General features: G+C 28.2%; 2 protein-coding genes across 3 annotated transcripts; one reads left to right on the top strand and one right to left on the bottom strand.

The window, feature by feature from the left end:
- The first annotated feature begins 9,768 nt into the window (after positions 1-9,768).
- LOC8285788 (tetraketide alpha-pyrone reductase 2) lies at positions 9,769-12,445 on the top strand. 2 transcript variants are annotated; one of them, XM_025159533.2, is made up of 6 exons: positions 9,769-9,953; positions 10,044-10,216; positions 11,340-11,528; positions 11,619-11,781; positions 11,875-12,032; positions 12,161-12,402. In XM_025159533.2, the coding sequence occupies exons 1-6, from the start codon at positions 9,848-9,850 to the stop codon at positions 12,164-12,166; spliced, it is 795 nt and encodes a 264-aa protein (XP_025015301.2). In that variant the 5' UTR covers positions 9,769-9,847; the 3' UTR covers positions 12,167-12,402. The 2 variants fall into 2 exon arrangements, with proteins under 2 accessions (XP_025015301.2, XP_002531631.2); XM_002531585.4 differs by having other exon boundaries at positions 9,770-9,953; positions 11,875-12,064; positions 12,161-12,445.
- Positions 12,446-19,772: 7,327 nt separating this feature from the next.
- On the bottom strand, positions 19,773-22,205 carry LOC8285789 (ethylene-responsive transcription factor ERF119). The gene is made up of 2 exons (XM_002531586.4): positions 21,496-22,205; positions 19,773-21,385 (listed from the first exon to the last, which is right to left on the bottom strand). The coding sequence occupies exon 2, from the start codon at positions 21,191-21,193 to the stop codon at positions 20,117-20,119; it is 1,077 nt and encodes a 358-aa protein (XP_002531632.2). The 5' UTR covers positions 21,194-21,385; positions 21,496-22,205; the 3' UTR covers positions 19,773-20,116.
- Positions 22,206-22,652: the final 447 nt, after the last annotated feature.

Consider the following 22,652-nt stretch of genomic DNA (forward strand, 5'->3'; position numbering starts at 1 on the left):
TTATCAAAGCATATTATTCGTATTTCTTATACTATTTAAGAATTTATATTAATATCGAATTTATATGATAATTTGTCGCGTACTCGAATTACGCGTATATAATTTTTGTATAATTATCAAATTAATTTCAAAAAAGTTGTAGGATAAATTAAAAGAAAAGGGTGGATACCGAAACTAATATTAATTAGCAAGTAATAATAAAAGAAGTGGATATGTATGTGTAAAAATGTAAACATCGGTGCTTGTAATTTGATAGAAAGCTGAAAAGGAGAGGTCCACAGAGAGCAGTATCATGGAGTGTAGGAAATAGAAAACTCAACAAAGGTAAAGAGCAGTATTTTGACTTCCCCAACTGCAACTCGACAAACCGAAACAATCAATTAATTAAAGGCACAAAAAGAAAATATTGGAGAAGTCAAAGTAAACCTCCCTTTTCTTTCTGCAATTTAATTTCTTTCTTTTAATGGATCTTTTCCTCTCTTTTTTTAGAGGACGGGAAAAGTGACAGTTGTAAAATTGGTTAATATATCTATTTATTTATCTATCTATATAAACATAACGAATTTCTCTATTTTGGATAAAGAAATAACAAGAAAATTACCAGACCCTAATAATGAAAATATTTCTTTTGTAAATTATTAAAACTTGATTAATGCTTAAAAGCACTTGCTTTTAAATGATAGAGAATTTTTAGAGTTTTATTTTTTATTAGGTATCTTAATTTTCTCATTATAATTTATTAAGAAAATTTATTTAAAAGTTAATTTTTTAATACGAAATCATGAATTTTTCATAAAAATAAGAGTAATTTGATGAATAAAAAAAAAAATAGACTTAAAAGAATATAAAATGAAAATCTCACTTCAATATTAAAAAATTATATTTAAGATTCTCAATTGCATTGACTTGAGTCTCTTAATTTATATTTATAAATCAGTGCATTACTCTTAATATCTACTCTAGACTATAAGTCGACTTTATAGTCTTTCAACAAGTTGCATTGAATAAATATCAATTAAGTAATCATATGAGGTAAATTCAGCATAATTATAAAGTTAAATATTTAAATATAGGATATTTTTGTAAAAAAAAAAAAAAAAGAGTAGAGCAAAGAGTAATTTAAATTGAAAATAAGAAAAAGAAAAAGAATCAACACCTATTTATTTCTTGTAGGCTCAATAAAAGCAAGTTGAGGTCAGTCCAATCTGTCCTTTTGCTCGGTAGGATTAAACTTTGTTTCTAATTAATTTATAGGTTTGTGTACTTCTCATTTTATGCACTAAAAGCTCACTTATATTAACAACTCCACTAATGTTATTTGATTATTTTATTTATTTTATATATAAAAACTAATTATATATAATTTAATTTATTATTATTTTAATATTATTATTTTTTTTATTTATATTTATATTAATCTACAGTTATAATATACTAAAATAAATAAATAGCAAAATCTATATTTATCAATTTTTATTTTTTATTTATTTTATACCAGTAATAAATTCTTATATATTTATATAATTATTATTTTTAATAAATCGGTGTTATAATTTTTACTATTTATTATTATTATTTTAAAATTACATATATCAGATTGAATTTTTTTTATTATATTTGACTATAGATAATTAATGTCATAATTTTCTTACTTTTTATAATTCAATTAAGTGTAAAAAATTTATATTTACTATTCTATTATTATTTTTTATTTCATATATATAAATATAAATATTTTATTTTATTAAAAAATATTAAGATTTATTTTTAATATGTAGTAATTATAATAATTATTATACTTATTATAATAATATTCTAAAACTATAATTTTTATATTTTTATTATATTCATTATTAGCATTTGATATGTCCAAATTATATATACATATTTAAGAGTATTTTAGAGCTTTAATGATATATTTTTATATATAATATAGTAAAAATTATGTGTTTTTACCACTTTAATTTTCTTGTATAATTTTAGAAAGTAATAACCAAAGAGTAGAATTTGAGCTCAAAATGCATAAATAAGCTTTAAATGGACTGCAGTTGTAAAAAGTTTAGAGATGGGCACGTGGACTACCAAGAGCGCAGGCCTACTCGGATTTATCAAGGCCATGAAGGGAAAATTAATTAATTATGATGTAATTAATGGATAGTTATCTTTTAAGTTGTTTATTTTATTTAGGATAGTAACTGTAGTAGTTATGTGCTGAGAGAAATACTCTAAAAGTGAAATCTCTATAAGAAATAAAGGTTAATTAAACAAAAAAAGGTGTTATTACTATTCTTTTTGCGAAAGGCTTTTACTATTTTCTCTATAGGAATTCCTACAGTTGATAATCTTCTACATCTAATTAGCCTTATTGCATTATTCTTTTAAGAATCAAAGAAGCTTTTTAAAGACGTAGAGAGTGAGGATCAATCTTCTATATTTTTTGAAGAGCCTTTGATTTTTGAAAGAGTTTTAATTTTTTGTTCTTTGTGTCTTATGTCTTTCTATTTAATTACAATGATCATTGGATTGAGTATGTTAGGCTAAGTTCTATAAGTGTTTAGTTTAATTTTTTTTCATATATTTATGTATGAATCTTATATATATTATGAGTTTAATGAATGATTTCTTTACTTTCAAATGTGTATTTATTACATCTATTATTATTGGTTGACCATCATATCAATTTAATAGTAATATTTATTATGAAAATCTTTAGGTTAAAAGTATTAGAAACATCATCGTCACTTAAATCTATGTTGGTATAAGAAATTTAGGTTGTATTATTAGCTTGAGTGACTTAGGAAAAAGGCACATCATCATCTCATTCATTAGATTTGGACTTAAGGGAAATAAAGGAATTACTAAGTATAAGTTAGAATCAATTTTATTTTATCATATAGTTCACATTAATTATTATAGTTACATATTTATTTTCTAGTTATTTAATTTCTTTTATACATTTTAACATCATTCTTAAAACATTGGCTTAGAGCATTTAGATTTTTTTCTTAGTATTTTGTGTGGTAGTTGGTCTTTATAATATCTACTCTACAATTTCTTGAGAGATCGATCTTATGGTGAACTTGTCTTTACTATCATTCAGTTCGTACATTTACGAGTACTAATTTAGACATATTAATATTTAAAAATATATTTAGCTCTTTTATAGAGAGAGAGAGATTAGAGACTTGTAAGTTAGATAACTTGTAGCATTAGCATATGGTATATACATGCAAGTTTGATTCTTTTGTAGTTATCACAGATCAATGACAGAAAAGAGAAAAATTTGATACTTTTCAGGATATAATATATAAGTCTTGTGATGGTAATTAATATTCGTGTAAACATATAATTATATATATATATATCATGATATTGAAAATTTATATGTCGGCTTCTTGCCCACAAGCATACTCTCTAGCCAGTGCATTTCTTGTCAACATATACAAAAGACTGGATTAAGAAACAGCCAATAAGAAGATCTATATTATGTTCAATCACATTCTCTCTTTTACCAATAAGTAATACAACAAATTCTATAAACCACCATATTTTAGTTTTGTAGGTTGGCTTCAAAGATTTTAGATTTGAAATTTTCCTTTTTTATTGTAGTGGGTTTTCTTTATTTATATAACTCCGCTTAGAAGTTAGCACTCAAATAAACAAGTATTTTCCTCCACTCAAAGAATGAATTTAATACTTAATTTAATTTTGATTCATCTAAAATTTGAGAATGATACGATATTTCTTTAAACAATATGGCATATATTAATATTCTTCAAGCTCTTACTCTATTTCAATAGACCAATTGGTCAGTTGGGTCAATTATTGACGTACTAAAATATGGATAAAGAATTAATTCACAGTTTATATAACCACCGCACCACCTTATGAAAGAATGAAATTAAAGAGAAGTGTAGCTAATGCTCCCCTATATATGCATTATTATTTTGATTAAAATCATCTTATATTCTGGCAGAATATATTAATATAATTTTAATTATTAAATTTAAAATTAGTAATCTAATAATTTTAATATTCACTAAAGAACTACATGAAACTTATATTCAGTTGATAAGAATTTAATTATTTTATTAAATTTAAGAGCAGAAATTATAAAATACCGTTGAGGATGAATATGGCAGAATTTAGATATTGTTTTATATGTAATTAATACTCTCATATATATATATATATATATATATATATATATATATATTGTCAATATGAGAAAATAAAACCGTAAGATAGATATATCTTTCAACATTTATTGTGTGTTTCCGGAAGAGCGCGCATACAAAAATAAAATTTGAGTTTGATGCAAATGGCTAAAATATTTTCTGCTTTATATGATTATCAATCGAATAAAAAGTTATTTTATGTAAGAAATGCTATCCCCACCAAGACATAACTTTTAAAAAAAGAAAAAAAGTAAAAAAACAGGATGGGAATATTTTTGTCTATTTTATATATATATATATGTTGACTAAAGATAGTAACATATGCTAATAATAAATAAATGAATAAAAAAAAAAAGAAATAAAGAAGAAAGGGAAGTTTCCAGATGCTGTATACAAAAATGGAGGCCTTAAAAGTTCTTAAATTTAAAGTAAAGGGGGAAAGACAAGAACCAAAGTTTTATGAGATGATAGCGTAGCCGTTGGTGGGTAGGTCATAAAACGGTTTGGAAATTGATTACATTTTAATTTTGGCGATCAAAACTCATGTAAAATATTAAAAAATAAAAAAATTTATTTGATAACATTAAAAAAATAAATAAATATCAATTTAAATATATAATTATATTTTTTAAATCAAATTTATAATCCTTCACACTTAAAATTTAGTTCAAAAGGCAAGTTTAGTTCATATGAAATATTTTAAAGTAATAAATTTTATAAGTTTTATTTATTTAACATTTTGACTTTTTGCACGCATTTATAAAATTATTAAAAATGAAGTATCTCAATATAAAAATCTGACTTTTATTCAATTAAAAATCTGTATAGAAAATTAGAAGACTTAAATAATTGTAGATTCAGTTAAAAAAATAGACCGTTTACATCTAAGTGAAACAATTAGTTTTGAAAGCTAAGTTACATATAATTTGTTGAAAAAGTAAATTTGTTACTAAAATATGAGAATCTTAGTCTATTCAGTTAAAAAATATTTAAAACTTAAAAGAATGGATTATATTTTGTTTTTTAAAAAGTTTAAGTCAAATAAACTGAATTTATTAAAATATAAACCGAATCAAACTAAATTAATTACTCTGTTTTATTTCTCACAAGTTTACTTCCTCCCAGAGTTAGAAAATAAAAAATAAATTATTCAACTTATTTTCCTATTTGACTGATATAACTTATTTTCATCAGTAACTTTCCCATTGAGTTCAAACGGGGGGAAAGCTGCTCGTACGTTAAATTATAAGTAAAAAAACAGAAAGCCAGAAACATATTTCTCTTTTTCTTTTTACTAAAAAAGAAATCTGAAATAATAGTACTGCAAACAAAAGAATAATAATAAATATTTATAAGTTAATGCTAGAGGCACAAGAGAATAAGTTAAAAAACTATTTGACTCAGAATGGTCAAAAAGAATATGCTGTCTTTTTCTAGAAATTCAACCCAAAATAGTTAAGAGGACTCCATTAATGCTCATCCCTGAACCACCTTTTGTGGAAGAAGAAGAAGAAGAAGAGTGGCCTTCCATTCCCAATCAATTTAATCCTGGGTCGGCCTGTAATTGAATTGAGGTGGGTTTTAAACTATTTTTATTTGTTTTTATGAAACAGAATTCAAGTTAAATTTTCCTTTTATCTATTGATGGCTCATAAAAAGTAAATTATACCTATTTTATTTAAATAAATTTGTAACTTTATTCTAGCAGGTATATAGTAAATAATATAATTTAGATACCAAAAAATTAATATTATAGTTTGTGAATTATTTTATAATGCATTTTATTTAATTTAAATTTTAAATTTTATTAAACTGAAAATCACAAGTAATTTGATTCATTTTTCAGCTATAATAGTGGATATTAACTTCAATAGAATTAAAAAAATATTTTCTCTGTTTTAAATTTAATTGGATTTGATCCATGCATTGTTGTTTTCTTAAGCAATAGATAAGACAGAATTAAAAAAAGGGAAGAGAATTTATTAAATCTAATCTCGAATTCCTGACCTACATTTATTATTATTTATATTGTATGTGTACATCTCTAATTTATTCTCAATAAGAATAAAATAATTCGTAATTTAATTTAAATTTTTAATTCTCGTATATAAAATATCCATATTTTTTTTAGAAAATATTTTAATGATTAACCTATAATAATTCGTAACTTTTCTATTGCATTAAATTACATAATGAGACTCATTTATCTAATTTCAACAAATAAATAAAAAGGAATTTTAATAGTAAAGGATTTAGGATGAAGAGAGATATCTTTTGCCTATAGGGGGGGTTTAAACATCCTCTAACTTGTCCACTCCGAAATTTATATAGCTCTAAATTTATTTAACCTTTTCGGGTTTATTTTTGTTTCTTATTGATAATTGATTTTTTTAAAAATAATTGGCATCTAAAAAAACTATTATTAATCTTAAAATATGTTGTAAAAAATTCTGCTAGAATTTTACATGATAATAATAAAACACTATATATTGTATATATGTAAGCATAAAAAAATATCATTCCATGTATTATTCAGTCTAATAAAACAGAAAGTTTACTCTTAACAATTAAACTTGATGGTTCTCTAATAAAAAATAAAATAAAATAATAATGCATGATAACTTAGTCAAAAATTAAGCTATTAATAAGATTTTCAAAGTCTAATATGATTTCAGAAATATTTACAAAGATGGTTAAAAAGAGTCAGATGAGATTGTCTGCATAGTTATTCCGATAATTAAGTCAATAATTTATAAAAAGATGGCTTAAGTATAATGAATGTGTAAAGTAGCTTATACCCGTAGACGTTGAACTATAACTAGATGTTAAAAATCTTTTTATCCAACTAAAAGTAGAACTTCGTAGATATAGGTCGGTTTAGATATAATATGCCTTTTTTTTGGCTGGCTAAGAAATTTTAAGTCAGGTTGGACTCTTCAAATAGAGTCCAATCATGACACATACTTAATCAACTTTATTTTCTTTGAACATAACAGATTGGCTTGTAATTCTCGATTGGCTTGTAATTCTCGATTATAAATGTGATCTGTATTGAAATTTATTTTACATCAACACCATATACATTGAAATTTTAATTAATTTAAGGTTTGGACCAGCCAGCTCCCAACCACCAGGCTCCCAAATCTTGATCTGGTGTCTCAATTGTACAAGTAAGGTTCTACATCTCTAAGGTTTGTGATTACTTACTTGCAACTTTCAACTGTTTGGGTACATCATTAATCTAGTGAAGTCATATTCAATTAGCTTCTTGTAATTTTCCTGGGAAAGCATGAAATTAATATTCCTCTTATCATACATAAAAATGAATTATGCCTTCCTTTCTTCTATGCTCTTTTAATGGGAGAAGTCAGAAAGAAAAGCCACTTAGTTAATGGCTGTCTTATACATGTGTTTCAATGACTAGAAGTTTCATCCACTTTTAAATGTTTATCTAACTTTTACTTATCATTTTTTGTGCTACGTATTTCTATATGCATTTAAAGTGCCAACATTTTGTCAACTTTCTACAATATACTTATATATAAAAGATAAAAAAGAATTCACTTGATTAATGTTCAAACCAAATAAGGTACCTGGTCTGAACTGGACAAACAAAAAGAGGGGCAAGAAACTGTGAAGAGATCAGAGAAAGAAATGCATATTAAGATTTGGTTTGTTTCTTAAATAAATTATAAATTTAATTTAAAATATAAATCGAACCCAAACTAAATATTCTTATGTTGATTTAATTTTTATAAATTTAACTAAATTTAAATTTTTATTAATAACAAATTGTGGTTAGAACTTTTTATTGTACTTTTAAATCTTTAGATAGAAAAATAGTTATAATCTTTGATAAATGTGATATTGTTGCTACTCTTAAATTTAGGATAGGCTCGAGTTCTTACAAATTTATACAAGCTTAACAATTTAAGATTGGATTCAAGAATCGTTCGCCTATATAAGTTCTTACTGAACCAAATTATTGAGCTGTTCACAAGCAGTTCAATTCATCTGCAACCTTAAATACATAAACTATTAGATCCTTATTAATATATGTACAAATTGGGTATTATGTTTAAGAATTGAAGTCCCACTAACTAACTAACTCTCAATATTAAATATTCTACAATCATAAAATTCAATAGTTTGAATGAACGTTTTATAGAGTTCACTTATTGGGTACTATATTAAGAATTATTTTACATATTTACCCTTTATTCGGCCCAACCCAAACAACTTTGAATTTGTAGGACTTTAAATTGGCCTTTATAAATGATATGCTGCTTTCTCAAAACCGCCGAGCCCAAGGTCCGGTTTCGAATGGTCCCAATCATTGGATAACGGTGAAACAAATCTCTTTATCCAAACTCCAGAGGCATATTTTATATCTATTAATTGCTGTATTTCCCTTACAAGCCATTCATTATAGTAACTCAAATTTATTAAAAGATATAAAGAAACTAATTAAACTAGCAGAAATCCTCAGGTCTGGAGGTGTCTTTTATCTTTTCTTTTCCCCTTCAAAAGAAATCAGAATTCCACTGCTCACTAAGGTAAAAGATTACTGTATGATTATAGAAAAAGAAAAAGAAAATGTACCCATGTGGCTTAGTTAAGAAATGGTTCTTACATTTTCAAAGTAAATTTTTGTGAAAGACTGTCACATTGGCAGATGCAATTTTATAATTTTTTAACTTTCGGTTCCATATGGAAAAGAGTGATGTTGTCCATAGCATGAGCAATGGTTGGGCAGCTTTTATTTATTTATTAACTTTTCCCGATTCTGTTAAGTCACAAGAGAATTGTCTTCTTCAGTCTTCAGTTAAAATTATAAGCATGTGTATTGCTTTCATTGAATAAAGTAATTGTCTGTGTGTGTATTTTTCAATCCACACATGTTTAGAGAATAATCATTATCTTAATTTTCTTTTTCTTTTTTCCCAAGTAAGGTTAATAAATCATGTTTATGGTACTCATCATAATTAATTATTTTTACAAACATTTATGGCTAAACAGTCTTGTTAATTTATTTAAGACTGTATATCTTATAGATTTATAAAATATTATATCTCTTCCATTTAAATTATAACTAGTGATAATTGGCTGAATCCATCTTGAATTTAATAAAATAATACAAAGATAAATTTTTTCGTTATACAAATAAACGCAGTTTTACAAAAATAAAAATTTATTTTCTATTTTTTTTATAAATTAAAATAAATGAAATAGATATTATATCATATTATTTTTTATTAATATTAAAAATTATACGTCATTAAAAATAAAAATATAAACAACTTATAAGAGCTAAAATTTAAATAATTATGTAGCTAATTTTAATAATCTTAATATTAATTAGACCTAAAGTCAAATGTATTATTCGGTTAACTTTTAATTTAATCAATTAATTCAAAATTTTAATAATTATAATGCTTGTTCTGCTATAAAAAAAAAAAAAAAAAAGGAAAATTACCCACCTTTACCAAATGAATGAATCATCTGCACACATTTTTTTACTCGCCTCAAGATAAGAAGAAGTATGATTTATAAATAAACGTACAGTACATGATTTACCTAATTTCTTTCTTTATATAAGCCACTGAAGTCGACAGATTACTACTGTATATATATATATATATATAATATATAAGTTCCGAGAAAGAAAGATGCCGGAATATTGCGTAACTGGTGGAACTGGGTTCATAGCAGCTTATCTAGTGAAGTCTTTGCTAGATAAAGGTCATATTGTAAGAGCAACAGTCAGAGATCCAGGTACTGTACTGTTGTTTTACTGAGTATATTGTCTTGTGTTTATGTTCTTAATTAATATAAATTCTTTTTTTTTTTCTTTGTTGTCTTTAGAGGATGATGGAAAGGTTGGGTTTCTTAAAGAGTTCAATGGAGCCAAAGAGAGGTTAAAGATTATGAAAACTGATTTGATGATTGAAGGGAGTTTTGATGAGGCTATTCATGGCGTCGATGGTGTTTTCCATACTGCATCACCGGTGCTCGTTCCTTATGATAATAATGTTCAGGCAAAGCTTAATTCCCTTGCAAAACCATCTTCTACATTGAAATTACATAAAGAAAACTAGGCTTCATTCCATTTGTTACTTGGAATTATTAATATTATTGGTTAATTGGTTTCCATTGAGACCTGGACTTGGTAATTATTAAGCCAAAGCTAGGTTGCATTAGAAGAGCAACATTTTTTTTTTGTTGGGCATGTTTTAGACATTTTTAAAAGAAATTATGAAAACGTTTGAAAAACTTTAAGAAGAATTTTTAATTATTCATATTGTTATTTATTTTTTTAAGAAAAACTTTTAAATATTTTTAGAAAATTTTGAACAAACTTCTTAAAAATTTTAAATGAACACTTTTAGGAAGGGTAAAACAAATAGCTAAAAATATTAAGAAGATTATAGACATAGAAGTAGTTGTTTTTAACCTTTTATTTTAGCTTATAATAAATGATTATTTTTTTATTTAAATTAAAAAATATTGTTATTTACTTATAATAATCAACTAATTAATTATATCACGTAATTAATAAAAAAGACTGTTAAACTTAATAGTTATTTTGTATTTTATGTTTATAAATAATAAGAATATGTATTTTTATTAGGTAAAATACATTAAACCCTTAGAAGTTTAGTTTATTTTATTTAGCCTTTAATTATTATTTTATGTCATTGAGTCATTGTATTTGTATGTTTGCTTTATTGAGGATTTATTACTCCTTAATAAGTGAAAAAACAAAAATAGAAGAATTTAATAAAATAAAAAAAGCTTATAATTATGTTAAAAAGTCGTTAATTTAATAAAATATAAAAATATAAAAATTCAATAAAATAAAATAAAAATTCAGTCACTAAATTAGAATTGAAAAATTCAGGGACTTCAATAATTTTTTTCTTAATAATAACGTTTCTTCTCAATATTTCATATTTCTTTTAATAAATTTTGTATGTCTAAGTCGTATCATATTGCGTTCCATTATCAGTATCTATTTTCGTCCAAACTGGACCGAAACCTTGTTGGTTTACTTGATTCCCTTGTCAAAGACATTAGCTATGTCGAAAAGCATTTAATAATCAGATGTTAGCAGCAAAACAGAATGTGCCCTTTTAACTTTGTGCTTCGAATATCTTGCAGGCAACTTTGATTGATCCATGCATTAAGGGCACATTGAATGTGCTAAATTCCTGTACCAAATCAACTAGTGTCAAAAGAGTTGTGCTTACTTCTTCCTGTTCTTCAATAAGATACCGGTACGATGTCCAACAAGTATCTCCCCTAAACGAGTCACATTGGAGCGATCCAGAGTACTGCAAACGCTACAATGTAACCGCAACAGAACTTCAATCTGCAGTGTCAGTTAAAAATGAGAGTTCTTTTCTCCCATCTTTTAATGAAAATATTGCTTGACTGCAGCTGTGGTACGCATATGCAAAGACTATAGGTGAGAAGGAGGCTTGGAGAGTAGCAGAGGAAAGAGGGATTGATCTAGTTGTGGTGAACCCATCTTTTGTTGTTGGCCCTTTGCTTGCTCCACAACCCACTAGTACCCTGCTGCTTATACTGGCCATAGTTAAAGGTCAGATTTTGTTGTGCATTTCGAGTGTCTGACATTGTTGTTGTTAGGAAAAGTACCCCAGACGATTAAAATTGCTAATTGCTTCTTTATCAGGTTTGCGAGGCGAATATCCAAACACGACAGTGGGATTTGTGCACATAGATGATGTGGTTGCTGCTCACGTTTTGGCGATGGAAAATAGCAGAGCATCAGGCAGGCTAGTATGCTCAAGTTCAGTAGCTCATTGGTCAGAAATAATTGAGATGCTCAAGGTCAAATATCCCTCTTATCCACATGAGAACAAGTTAGTGCGACAATCATGATTACATCAACAGTTTTGTTTTCCTCTTGCACATATGATCATTTCTGAAAAATGTAAATTGTGGTGGCACTGATGCAGGTGTAGTAGCCAGGAAGGAGACAGCAACCCGCATAGCATGGACACAAGCAAGATTGCTCAGTTGGGGTTCCCTCCTTTGAAAACAGTAGAACATATGTTTGATGATTGCATCAAGAGTTTTCAGGAAAAGGGGTTACTTTAAAACCAGGAAAAAAGAAAAGAAAATAAAATATATGTAATGTCGAGAAGCTTCATCATGTTCATCCCAAGATAGGATTTATATCTCAATGATGTTAACAAAAGACTTTGTTTGATGTCTCCAATTGAGAATTTATTTTCTATCCATTTCTTGATCGGATCAATTTGCTGCTACCTTTTTTATTATTATTTTGTTTTCTTGTTAGGAAACAAAGTGCAACGAGAAATTGGGGGATTGAATTCTCTTATGAAAATTCACATAATCGACTTAAGTTTTTGCCCATTTACATGTGAGTGGGATTGTTATTTATTCTCTCCAATTAGAAGATGGGCTTTTTGGCCCATTAGATGACCCTATGTAGTGCGGACTGATTCAGTTCCTTTAATGAAATAGAGTCCATGATGCATGCTTTAAAAACAAATCAAATTTTTTGACTGATTATCTTCAGACGTCTCTTTTCTATTTTTACCGAATTCAACCAAAACAAATTGTTTCGGTACCATTTTTTATTCTAATATTAACTAGAATATAGTTTTAATCCATCGATTTCGTCTTAACATTTAAAAATTCACAAATTTATATATTATTAATTTTGAGCCATGACTTATCAGTAGAACATATGAAAGTAGCTAATTTAAATATTATTAATTTTGAGCCATGAATTATCAGTATGACATATGAAACATGAAAATAGGTAATTAATAATTCACAAGTTAGTAAAAGTTAAATTACTTAAATTAAAAAATAAATAGAGAGCATGAACCTTAATTTCAAATAAACTCTATAAAACACATAAAATAAGATAAGACATTTGATTGGAAATTCGAATTAAAGTACCCAATGACAGACCAGAATTTTTTTAATTTGACAAAGAAAATTAAATTTATCAGATATAGTTAGGAGTGACTGAATGAGTTATGATTATGGTATTGACGTTCAATAGTATTAGTAGTAACTATATATATATATATATATATATAAAAGACATGTAAAACTGGTTCTATGATTCGATATGAACCAGAAAAATACAATTAAGTTATAGTGAGATTTTGGTATAGTTATAATAAAGTATTTTTTAGATTGATTCAATTCGGTTTAAAAAATTTTAGTTATTGGATGTTGATTTTTTAGTATGGTTTTTTGGATTTGAAATATCCTCCTTGATCTCTACTATCAAAGTGACTCTTTAAGATGAAACCCAAGCAAGATACATAAACACTATATAAAGAGAACAATTTTCCCATTACAAACAGATTGCCAGTAAATAAAATAAAGTAAAAAGGGAAGACACTAAAAAAACTAAAAGAGGTGTCATACGTTATTTTAAAGTCAGCAATAGTCCTGCCGTTTATAAAATTAAGTCCTAATTAAGCAAAGAAGAGTAATCTAATCTCTCTCAGTCCCTTTTTAAGTGCATTAAGCAATGAATTAATTGAAAACAATACTTTAAAAGCAATAAGGATTTCACAATTATAAACATCCAAACAATTTCTTTAATCATTCTAAATCATAACGAACTGAGTAATAGTAAAATCTAAATAGGCTTTTATGGATACATTTTTAGAGAAAATAAAAGAGTTTTAGATTTACAGGGATAAATTCACCAAACCCTTGATGCAGATTTTGGAAAAAGCCTACAGATGGAATCTAAGATTATTTAATGGGACCTACGAGTGTCTGAAAATCTAAATCTATTGATTTTTCTTTTAAGTGATCATAGAAGCAGTATCACAAAGTATCGTCCTTTTTTTTTTTTTTTTGCTTTCTTTATTTATTTTTTATTGGATAGAGAAGGTACAATAAAACATGCTTCTCCTTACTAATTTCCACACTTAAATCTTATTGCCATTAATTAAACATGGAGTCCTATGACTTTTCTTTAAAGAAACTTAATGTCTTCACTCAACAACAAGAACAAAGAGAGACAAATTTTAATATATTAAGTTTCTTTCTCATTTCCCTCTTGTTTGTCTCCTTTCCCCAGCATACCTTTAAAGATTTCAAGCAAATTTGTAACCATACTTGTATGCCTACCTTATAAACAGCTAGTATAATTAATTTTCTCTCCATTCTATTCAATACTGACAATAGTCTTTTAGTGATTCATTTACATTATAAAATATTTAACAAATTTAATTATTAAAAAATTAGCTAAATAGATTAAATCACTTTTTTATAGATATTATAGAATTTATTATACATTATTCCGACACAAAAATAAAATAAAAAATTAATTTTACATGATTTAATAAATAAATTTTATTTATTTAAAAAAATAATTAGTATAAAATAGAAAATATATATATACACTTACATGTATAGATAAAGAGCATGGACCAATTTATAGAGCTCTAATAATATATAACATATTTAGAAGTTTTCGAGTTGGCCAATTAGATGCAATTTTAATCAATTTACTAATTTGATCGGAATTAAGTGAACTTATAGTAGATTTTATTTTAGCCGATTTAAATTGGTCAATTAATAGTTAATTAATTATAGATTTCATATAGCTTAAATAGATATACATAAAGACTATATGAATGTCACATCAACTTTGATTTTATCACCCAATCAACCAAATCTTACTTCTTGAGAAAACAAAAGAAATAAAATCGGCAGCTTCAACTCATGATAATTTTATGGAGACATAATCTAGTTATTCTTTTTTTTTTTAAAAAAATAAATAAACAAACACAATAAAAATATCAATTATCTCACAAAATTAGGTATATAATAAATAAATAAAAATATCAAATATGCTTTATATGGGTACAACAAAAAATAAATATTTAAGTTATTAAACTAATAGTGCAATAGAATTTTTCCAAGTCTTCAATATAATAGTGGAAAATTTACAAGTAATTCCACAACGATGACCCCATTTGTTTTCCAAATGGCTGGGATGATGTGGACTTACGAACCATCCTTCTTGGAGAAAAAGCAACTCAATTCATTTGTTTTATAATTTTTATTATTTTGACGAAAAATTAGGTTCTTCAAAGAACTTTCTTCCTGCTCGGAGTGGGACCCACCTCCTACTAACTTTTCTCAAATAAAAAAATAAAAAGAATGAAAGATTATAAAGACAAATTGCTATTTTGCATTATTAGCTTTCTCTTAATTTAATTAGATCAATAAAACCAAACCAAGCCTAAAAGTGAAACGTATGGACTAAGTATGAATAACATTTTTTCTGTCTCTTTTTTAATTTTGTTTTGATAATTTTTGAATATATAATATTAATTTTAGAAATTAAATACAATTTTGATATCCATGTGTGTTTAAATTGATAAAAAAAATATTAATTATGTATTCTTTATAAATAATTATATTAATTTTTTATTAATTAGACTTAGTATTTATTGCTATAATTATTATTATTAAACCATTTTGGTTTCCTAATAAAAACAAAAAATAAATAAAATTAAAATCCGTCTAACGGGTTATCTTGAAGCTTGCTAAACATCATTTTCCAACTCTACTATGCCATGAAGGCATGGACATAAAATCCACAGAAGCAAAGACAAAGGTAAGCATCAACGCTGATTGTGCTTTTTTTGTCGATTTATGCCTACTTGGATACGAAAAATAATTAATTTATGCGGAAAACCGAATTGACAATGAAATTTAACCAATAAATAAATTTAAAAAAAAAAAAACAATAAACACAGCGTCAGCCAGAGATTTGTCTTAGAGTCACCCTTTGGTAATTAGGTGGGCGATTAAGCCTAAGTGCACTTAATATCTCCTTTTCTTTATGCATACATCCCTCCAACACCGTATAATGAGGTTATGATTGGTTTTCCTATTCTTGATGTGAGGACCCCATTTTACACCATTCCTATTTGTCAATGTTTTTTTATAAATATTTTTTATGGTAATACAGGGGTTAAGTACATACATATATATTTGGACACTATTACATGTAAATAAATCAAATTATGTTATAAAATTACTCAAATTTGATTTATGTATATCCTCGACTTCCATTCAGTTTTAATCCAATTTAAATTGAGCTAAATCTCAAATATTAATTCGGCCCAACTCGATCATAATTACTTAAAAAGCAAAGCGGCTTTTCTTTTTTTCAATTTGGGCAGAGTGTTGAGAGAAGACCAACTTTTGCCAAATATTATACAAGCAACACCATTTTGGCATGTAGCATTCTTATATTTTCCAACATCTACTAATTGATAATTGACAATGCTAAATTAATTTGGATGCGTCAGTTTCTTCACAAACAATTGTTACTAAAACGAAATTAAATAAAGATAACCAGTTTGATGTATAAGAGTGGCAATTGGGTGGGTCGGGATGGGGTGAATCTGCAACTATCATCCCTCCACTATTAGGGATTTGGGCACAATTTTTGGACAAAGAAGTATATATTTGAGGTGGGAGTGTAACACGAGAGACTATCTTCTTTCAATAATTACTCGAATTTACAGTTTTATGTATTACCATAAAAATTATATGCATACATATAAAATTTTATTTACTAATAATCAAGAAGAATTTAGATAAAAGTGAGTGATAAAATAAAGTGTTCTACATAATTTTATTTATCGGTAAAAATTATATAATAAAAATTACAAAATTAAATATATACATAACCTAATGGGAGTATTCTCCATCCCATACTGGGATACTCAAACTTCAATTTATACTAAACTAAAATTATTGTACTATATAGCTATATCTATAAACATAAATATACTTGTTCTCTAAAACACACTATTTATTATTTAATTTTCATTAATTATTTTGCTAATAAAATTTACATTATAATATAAATATAAAATAATAGTTTACAATTTTATATTTTTAACTGGATTTGAATTATAAAAAGAAAAAAAAAAAGAATACCTGCACTTGACAGGACTTTATTTTATTTGATTAAATATCTTAACGGACTGAATTAGACATTGCAAAACCATCAGGCCGCCTCATCCATTGCCTTTATAATCTAATAATTACTATAATGAGGCGTGACAATGACCACCACCAAGCACCAAATACCTTTTTTTTTTTTTTTTTTCCAAGTCTGATCGAACAGTAAAAGTTTAGAGAATTAGGATGAAATTAATCTGAGACTATATTCAGTGACTGCTAAATTCATCCATAGTTGGACGTTTTCTACTTGGGTGTGGGGTTGCACCAACGGCAGTAGGTTCAGATGACATTAGCGGTCCACCCACCACCCAATAGGTTGAAGCATTATTATGAATGTTGAAGTGCAGATGGTGCGCCCATGGCCACTGGCTATACAAATGCAAGTACCTTCTAAAGTAGCATGACAATCCAACTCCAACTCCACACATTAATGTCCACGCCCCCTATTGTTTACTATATCTCTCTTCACATGCCAATTCTCTTCTTCATAGTGTGTCTGATTTCTTTAAGAAAAAATAAATAATTTACCGAACATTGCTGGGAATGTGATCATTCAAATAAATTTCTTGGAGCTAACATAGCAATATAATATATTCGGTAATTCATCAACACTTTGATTGATGAGAGGTTAACATAAATAAATTACTGCAACGCATACTTGTCCAATTCACGAATTATTTACGAGTTATGTAACTTGCTATACCGAAAAATATTCGGTGAAAAATCATATTTTAATGTTCTCCACTTTCTACATATAACAATTGCTTCTTCCGACTCAAAGCACTGTCTTCATTATTTTAACATCATGTCACAACTTTCAAGGGACCAATTTTAAACTTACATATTTACTGAGTTAAACATCAGAATGATCTCTATGCCAATGCGAAAAGTCAAATTCATTTTTAAATCTTTTTATTTTACAAGTAATTAGTATCAATCAAACACAGCGACATCATATACTAAATACCATGTTTGCAGAAAAAAATGAGGTAATTTTATTTCAATGCATTCAAGAATAATAATCGGAATCCAAAAAAATGAAAAAAAAAATGGAATCATTTGAGCAAAAAAAGAGAGAAATTTTTACTTATGCTTTATGTATGTTTTATGCGTGACAGATGATTAACACATATTCATTAGTTTTAAATAATAAAGCTAATGAGTATGTATCAATTATTCAATAGTAAAGTATAAAATACTCATATATATATATATATATATATACTTCTCTCTTATTAGTTATGGTGCATACACTAGATATAGATAAAAATATTCTAAAAAATAAATATATATATCTGCGAAAACATATTCTATTAGAACTATATAAGGATAAGAGAAATCACAATAGAATACAATTACGACTCAATACTTTGAGATAATCATAATTCTATTCGCACCAACTAACTTAGGTACTGCAGTATTGAGATAATTGTAATTCTATTACCTCAATTGGTTTAGCTATCTGCCATTCTAAAATATAGACTATAAAAATAATTACACTTGATAATATTTATGTTAACTAGTGAAACCTAAATTTGACAATTACATTCTAAGTTAATAATTAATAAAGAAAATGAATGTAAATTGGGACGATTTTAAGAAAGAAAATAAAGAAGAATAATTTTGGGAAGGAGAAAGTTATTTAGCAAATGCAATTTTGTGATTCCTCAAGGCTTCAACCAAGAGGGCACACAGCAGTTAATAGTACAAGTGAGGAAAAAGAAACATGAAGGGAGACATAAATTAAGCTTCGTATCACTCAATAAAACACAAGAGAGTCACACAATTCACAAGCTTCAACAAATAAAAGCAAATGTACAAAAGACCAAGAGAGGATAAGCAGTGCAACTGCAGTCCAGCTAGCTTTTAAAGGACCCAGAAGATAACATCCTTTCCTGCCTCTCCTTCCAGATATGCTGTGCTTGCCAAAACCATCACCATATGAGGTTCAGACTGAATTACCCTTATTTGCCTTGCCCCACCCCCACAGCACAACCCTGTAATTTCTTTAGACTTTATACAATTTTGGAATTTACTAGCTTACAGTACAGTTCCTTGGTCTTGGACCTCGAAATTTTCTTTTTTTACAGTATTGACAATAATTTAGGCAAGAAGTTTCCATTCATTACCTTCATTCTTGACAGTTTAACAATTGAAAATTCAACCACCAACTATTCACATAAACTTTTGTGGACGGATCGTGCACATGATAGGAAGCACGTGCCCTCTAAATAATTAATTTTCATACCCACTAACACAATCTCACTGTTTTCTATCATAAGCAAGCAGAAAATAAGCAACTACACGACGGGAAAAATTCTGAAGAGGATACTCCAGCTTCAGAATATTAGGTAAATGCGTTTTTCCAATCCCAACTAGAAGACCCCTCTTGAATTAGAGCTTTAGAATCAGGGCACGAGGTCTGTTGTGGGATGCGCCATTGAACAATTCAACCAAATTTAACATATAGTAACCATAATCAACAAAATTAACTACGTAAGGTTTCGGACATAATTATCGTCAAACCTGGCAATGACAAAAAATAGGAAATATTTAAAGTAATTCACCATATTCATATTAGTTCAGAACACATGAAGTTTGATCTCATTTCATGAACAAGTGAGAGGGAAGAGTGAGCAAAACCCTCAGAATCCAGCAGACATCAAACAATCTCAGTACATTTCAGAATCCCTTGGACGGCTCAGATAGCACAGGAAAACCCAAAGGACTCTCTCTTTTACCACTCTACCAAAAACAGCTCCACATCCCAGCCTCTCACTCTCTTAACAAACAATAAATTAAACTCACTCACAAAACCATTCTCAAGGACATATATTTCTGCCCCTGAGACCTCTTCTTACTGTAATATAATTTAAATATAAACTACTAATAAACACGAACAAAACTCCTAGCTACAAAACTTATGGGCATGCAATATTTAGGGGTAACTGGTGCTGCTGGTGTTGTAGTTGATGATCCAAATAAGTAAATTCCTCATTCCCAAACTCAAAATCATAGTCAGGAAGCGCGCTTGGTTCATCGCTGTCTAACCCACAAATCTCAAGATCTTCAATGCCACAATAATCGTCATAGAGTTGCCCAAAATCATCAATCAAGTTCCCAAAATTAAGTCCCAAGTTAAGATCTTGATCAATTGAACATGAACCTAATTGCTCATCCATAAAACTCAAATCAGGTATATCAAGATCTCCAATAACATCAGTATCAAAACCATCTTCTTCTTTGATCACAAAATCAAAGGGGTCTTCAGCATTATTAGCATTTGACACAGCCGAAGCGTCCAATTCAAGAACTGAGGAGGGAGAAGTGTGCGATAAAACACTCTCAGTATCATCAGAAGTAGTAACAGCCACAAGACCACCGTGTTTGGTGGTTTTGTTGCTTTCTTCAACAGAAGAAGATATGTTTTGGCTCTTCTCAGAGGCTGCCATAGTCATAGCATCATACTCTCTTTTCTTTGCCTCATAAGCCTGAGCAGCCTCTTCAAGAGTGTTATAAGTACCCAACCAAGTCCTAACTTTGGTTAATGGATTTCTAATCTCTGCTGCCCATTTACCCCACTTTCTTTGTCTAACACCAACAGGCTTTTTCAGTGCGGATTTGGTTGTCGCTGCAGCAGTAGTTGTTGGTGTTGTAGCAGGCTTTGGGGTTTTAGCACCCAAAACCCTTCTCTTCTTATTGGGGGTTTTGCCACTATTGTTACTGTCTTGACAGGAGCTTTCAGGCTCAACAGAGCTTGACTGAGGGAAACCAACAAAAGGGAGATTGATCTCTCTAACAAATCGTTTTGACTTGGAAGATCTTTTAATATATCTCTCTGATTCATCATCACTCGAATCAGTATCAGTAGCATAAGGATCATGGTAAATGACACGGATTTTTCTCATTTTGGACTCCTCAGTTAACATTGATGTGATATTGGTGGTGTTTTTGAAAGATTTACTTTGGTTCAAAGGGTGTTTTTTGGGCTCAGGCATCACGGAATAAAAAAAAGAACTGGCAAAACCCCTCGAGGAAAGTTGATGAAGAAAACAAAATATATAAAAGAAAAAGTTAAAATCTCAAGACTATCAAGGCGGTATCAAGTGAGAGCCCCTCTCAAGAACAAGAAAAGGTAAAAAAATCTCTTTATGTGAAAAGCCCCAAAACACTCGACACCAGAACAAGTCCTGCAAAAACCAAAACCAAGAGGAAAACACAAAAGAAAACAATTTCAGATTCCGAACAAAAACATGAAAAGAAAAAAACATGAAAACAAAAGGAAACAAAACACGAATACCTTTTTGGTCTCAAACGCATCGAAACAGCCGGAGACCCCAGATTTAAGCTCTGCTGGAAACAGCAGAGAAGCATATAGCAGCAAGAAACAACAGAGCAGCAGAGAGAAGCAGGAAAGCAGAGAGAAAGATTTGATGTAGAAGAAGAGAAAAGCCAGAGCTTAGACAAAGCCCCAATCCAAGCCAATTCAGACCTAGCCGACATAAATTCGCTAAACTCAACGAGTGTACAAAAGCCTTCAAGCGGAGAAACAAAAGAGAGAAAGATGGATGAGTTACTGATAAATAGAGTGAGAAAAGCCCTCTAGGACGGCGATACAGAGAAGCAAAAAGAGAAGAAGAAAATAATAGGGTTTTAAAAGGGATTAGAAATCTATGGTCACGATTTCTCAATCCATAACACGACAGACAAAACTACATCAGTTAAAAAATAAATTAGCGTTATACTGTAATTCTAACAGTAACATACGAGTATAACCTGGTGGAAAAAAATAAAAAGTAAATAAATATATAAACAATTAAACCGACCTTGACAAAACAAATTGAACACAGACAAAGAAGACGCAAATCTCAATAAAAACATCACAAAAAATAAATCTAAAAAAAGAAAAACCCTAATAAATAAATAGTAAAGCACCTTTCATTTACCTTTGTGTCTTTCTCTTAGCTGCTACCGAGTCTTTTATGACTGCTCTGCTCTGCTCTCTATTCTTTATGCTTCCACACAAAACTGTCCCTCTCTCTCTCTCTCTCATCAGGCTATTCACTTTTTCCCATGCGGTCAAAACGGAGCATTAAAAAGAAGAGGCATGGAAAAAAAAGATAATAGTACATATATATATATATATTTTATATGTTAGTATGTTTTAAGGAAAAGAAATTTAATTAATAAAAATAAAAGGTAAATTTGCTGGTGAGCTGGCATGGGCTTAGGGATATGCACATTCGCACCGCATGACCATCCCATCCCCATCTTTTTACCTTCTCATGCATATCATGCCCTTCGCTTGCGCTCCGTAAACTTCTTCGCGCGTTCTTTCCACGCTCCAACAAATAGAGCTTATAAGACGGATTTCTGTTGCACGCGCCAGTCCCACTGCGAGTAGATTATGTTAGGTGGTGCAGTTTCTCTTGACTTTTATGTTAGGTGCTCATTTTT

Source organism: Ricinus communis, chromosome 4 (assembly GCF_019578655.1).
Source record: "Ricinus communis isolate WT05 ecotype wild-type chromosome 4, ASM1957865v1, whole genome shotgun sequence".
NCBI classification, from domain to species: domain Eukaryota; kingdom Viridiplantae; phylum Streptophyta; class Magnoliopsida; order Malpighiales; family Euphorbiaceae; genus Ricinus; species Ricinus communis.

What these genes read in the sequence shown, in the direction of transcription:
- LOC8285789 (XM_002531586.4), bottom strand. Translation starts at nt 21,193, where the DNA reads ATGCCTGAGCCCAAAAAACACCCTTTGAACCAAAGTAAATCTTTCAAA.
- LOC8285788 (XM_002531585.4), top strand. Translation starts at nt 9,848, where the DNA reads ATGCCGGAATATTGCGTAACTGGTGGAACTGGGTTCATAGCAGCTTAT. An exon ending in TATACTGGCCATAGTTAAAG is followed by an intron (nt 11,782 to 11,874) that starts GTCAGATTTTGT and finishes CTTCTTTATCAG; the next exon opens with GTTTGCGAGGCGAATATCCA. An exon ending in TCTTATCCACATGAGAACAA is followed by an intron (nt 12,065 to 12,160) that starts GTTAGTGCGACA and finishes GCACTGATGCAG; the next exon opens with GTGTAGTAGCCAGGAAGGAG.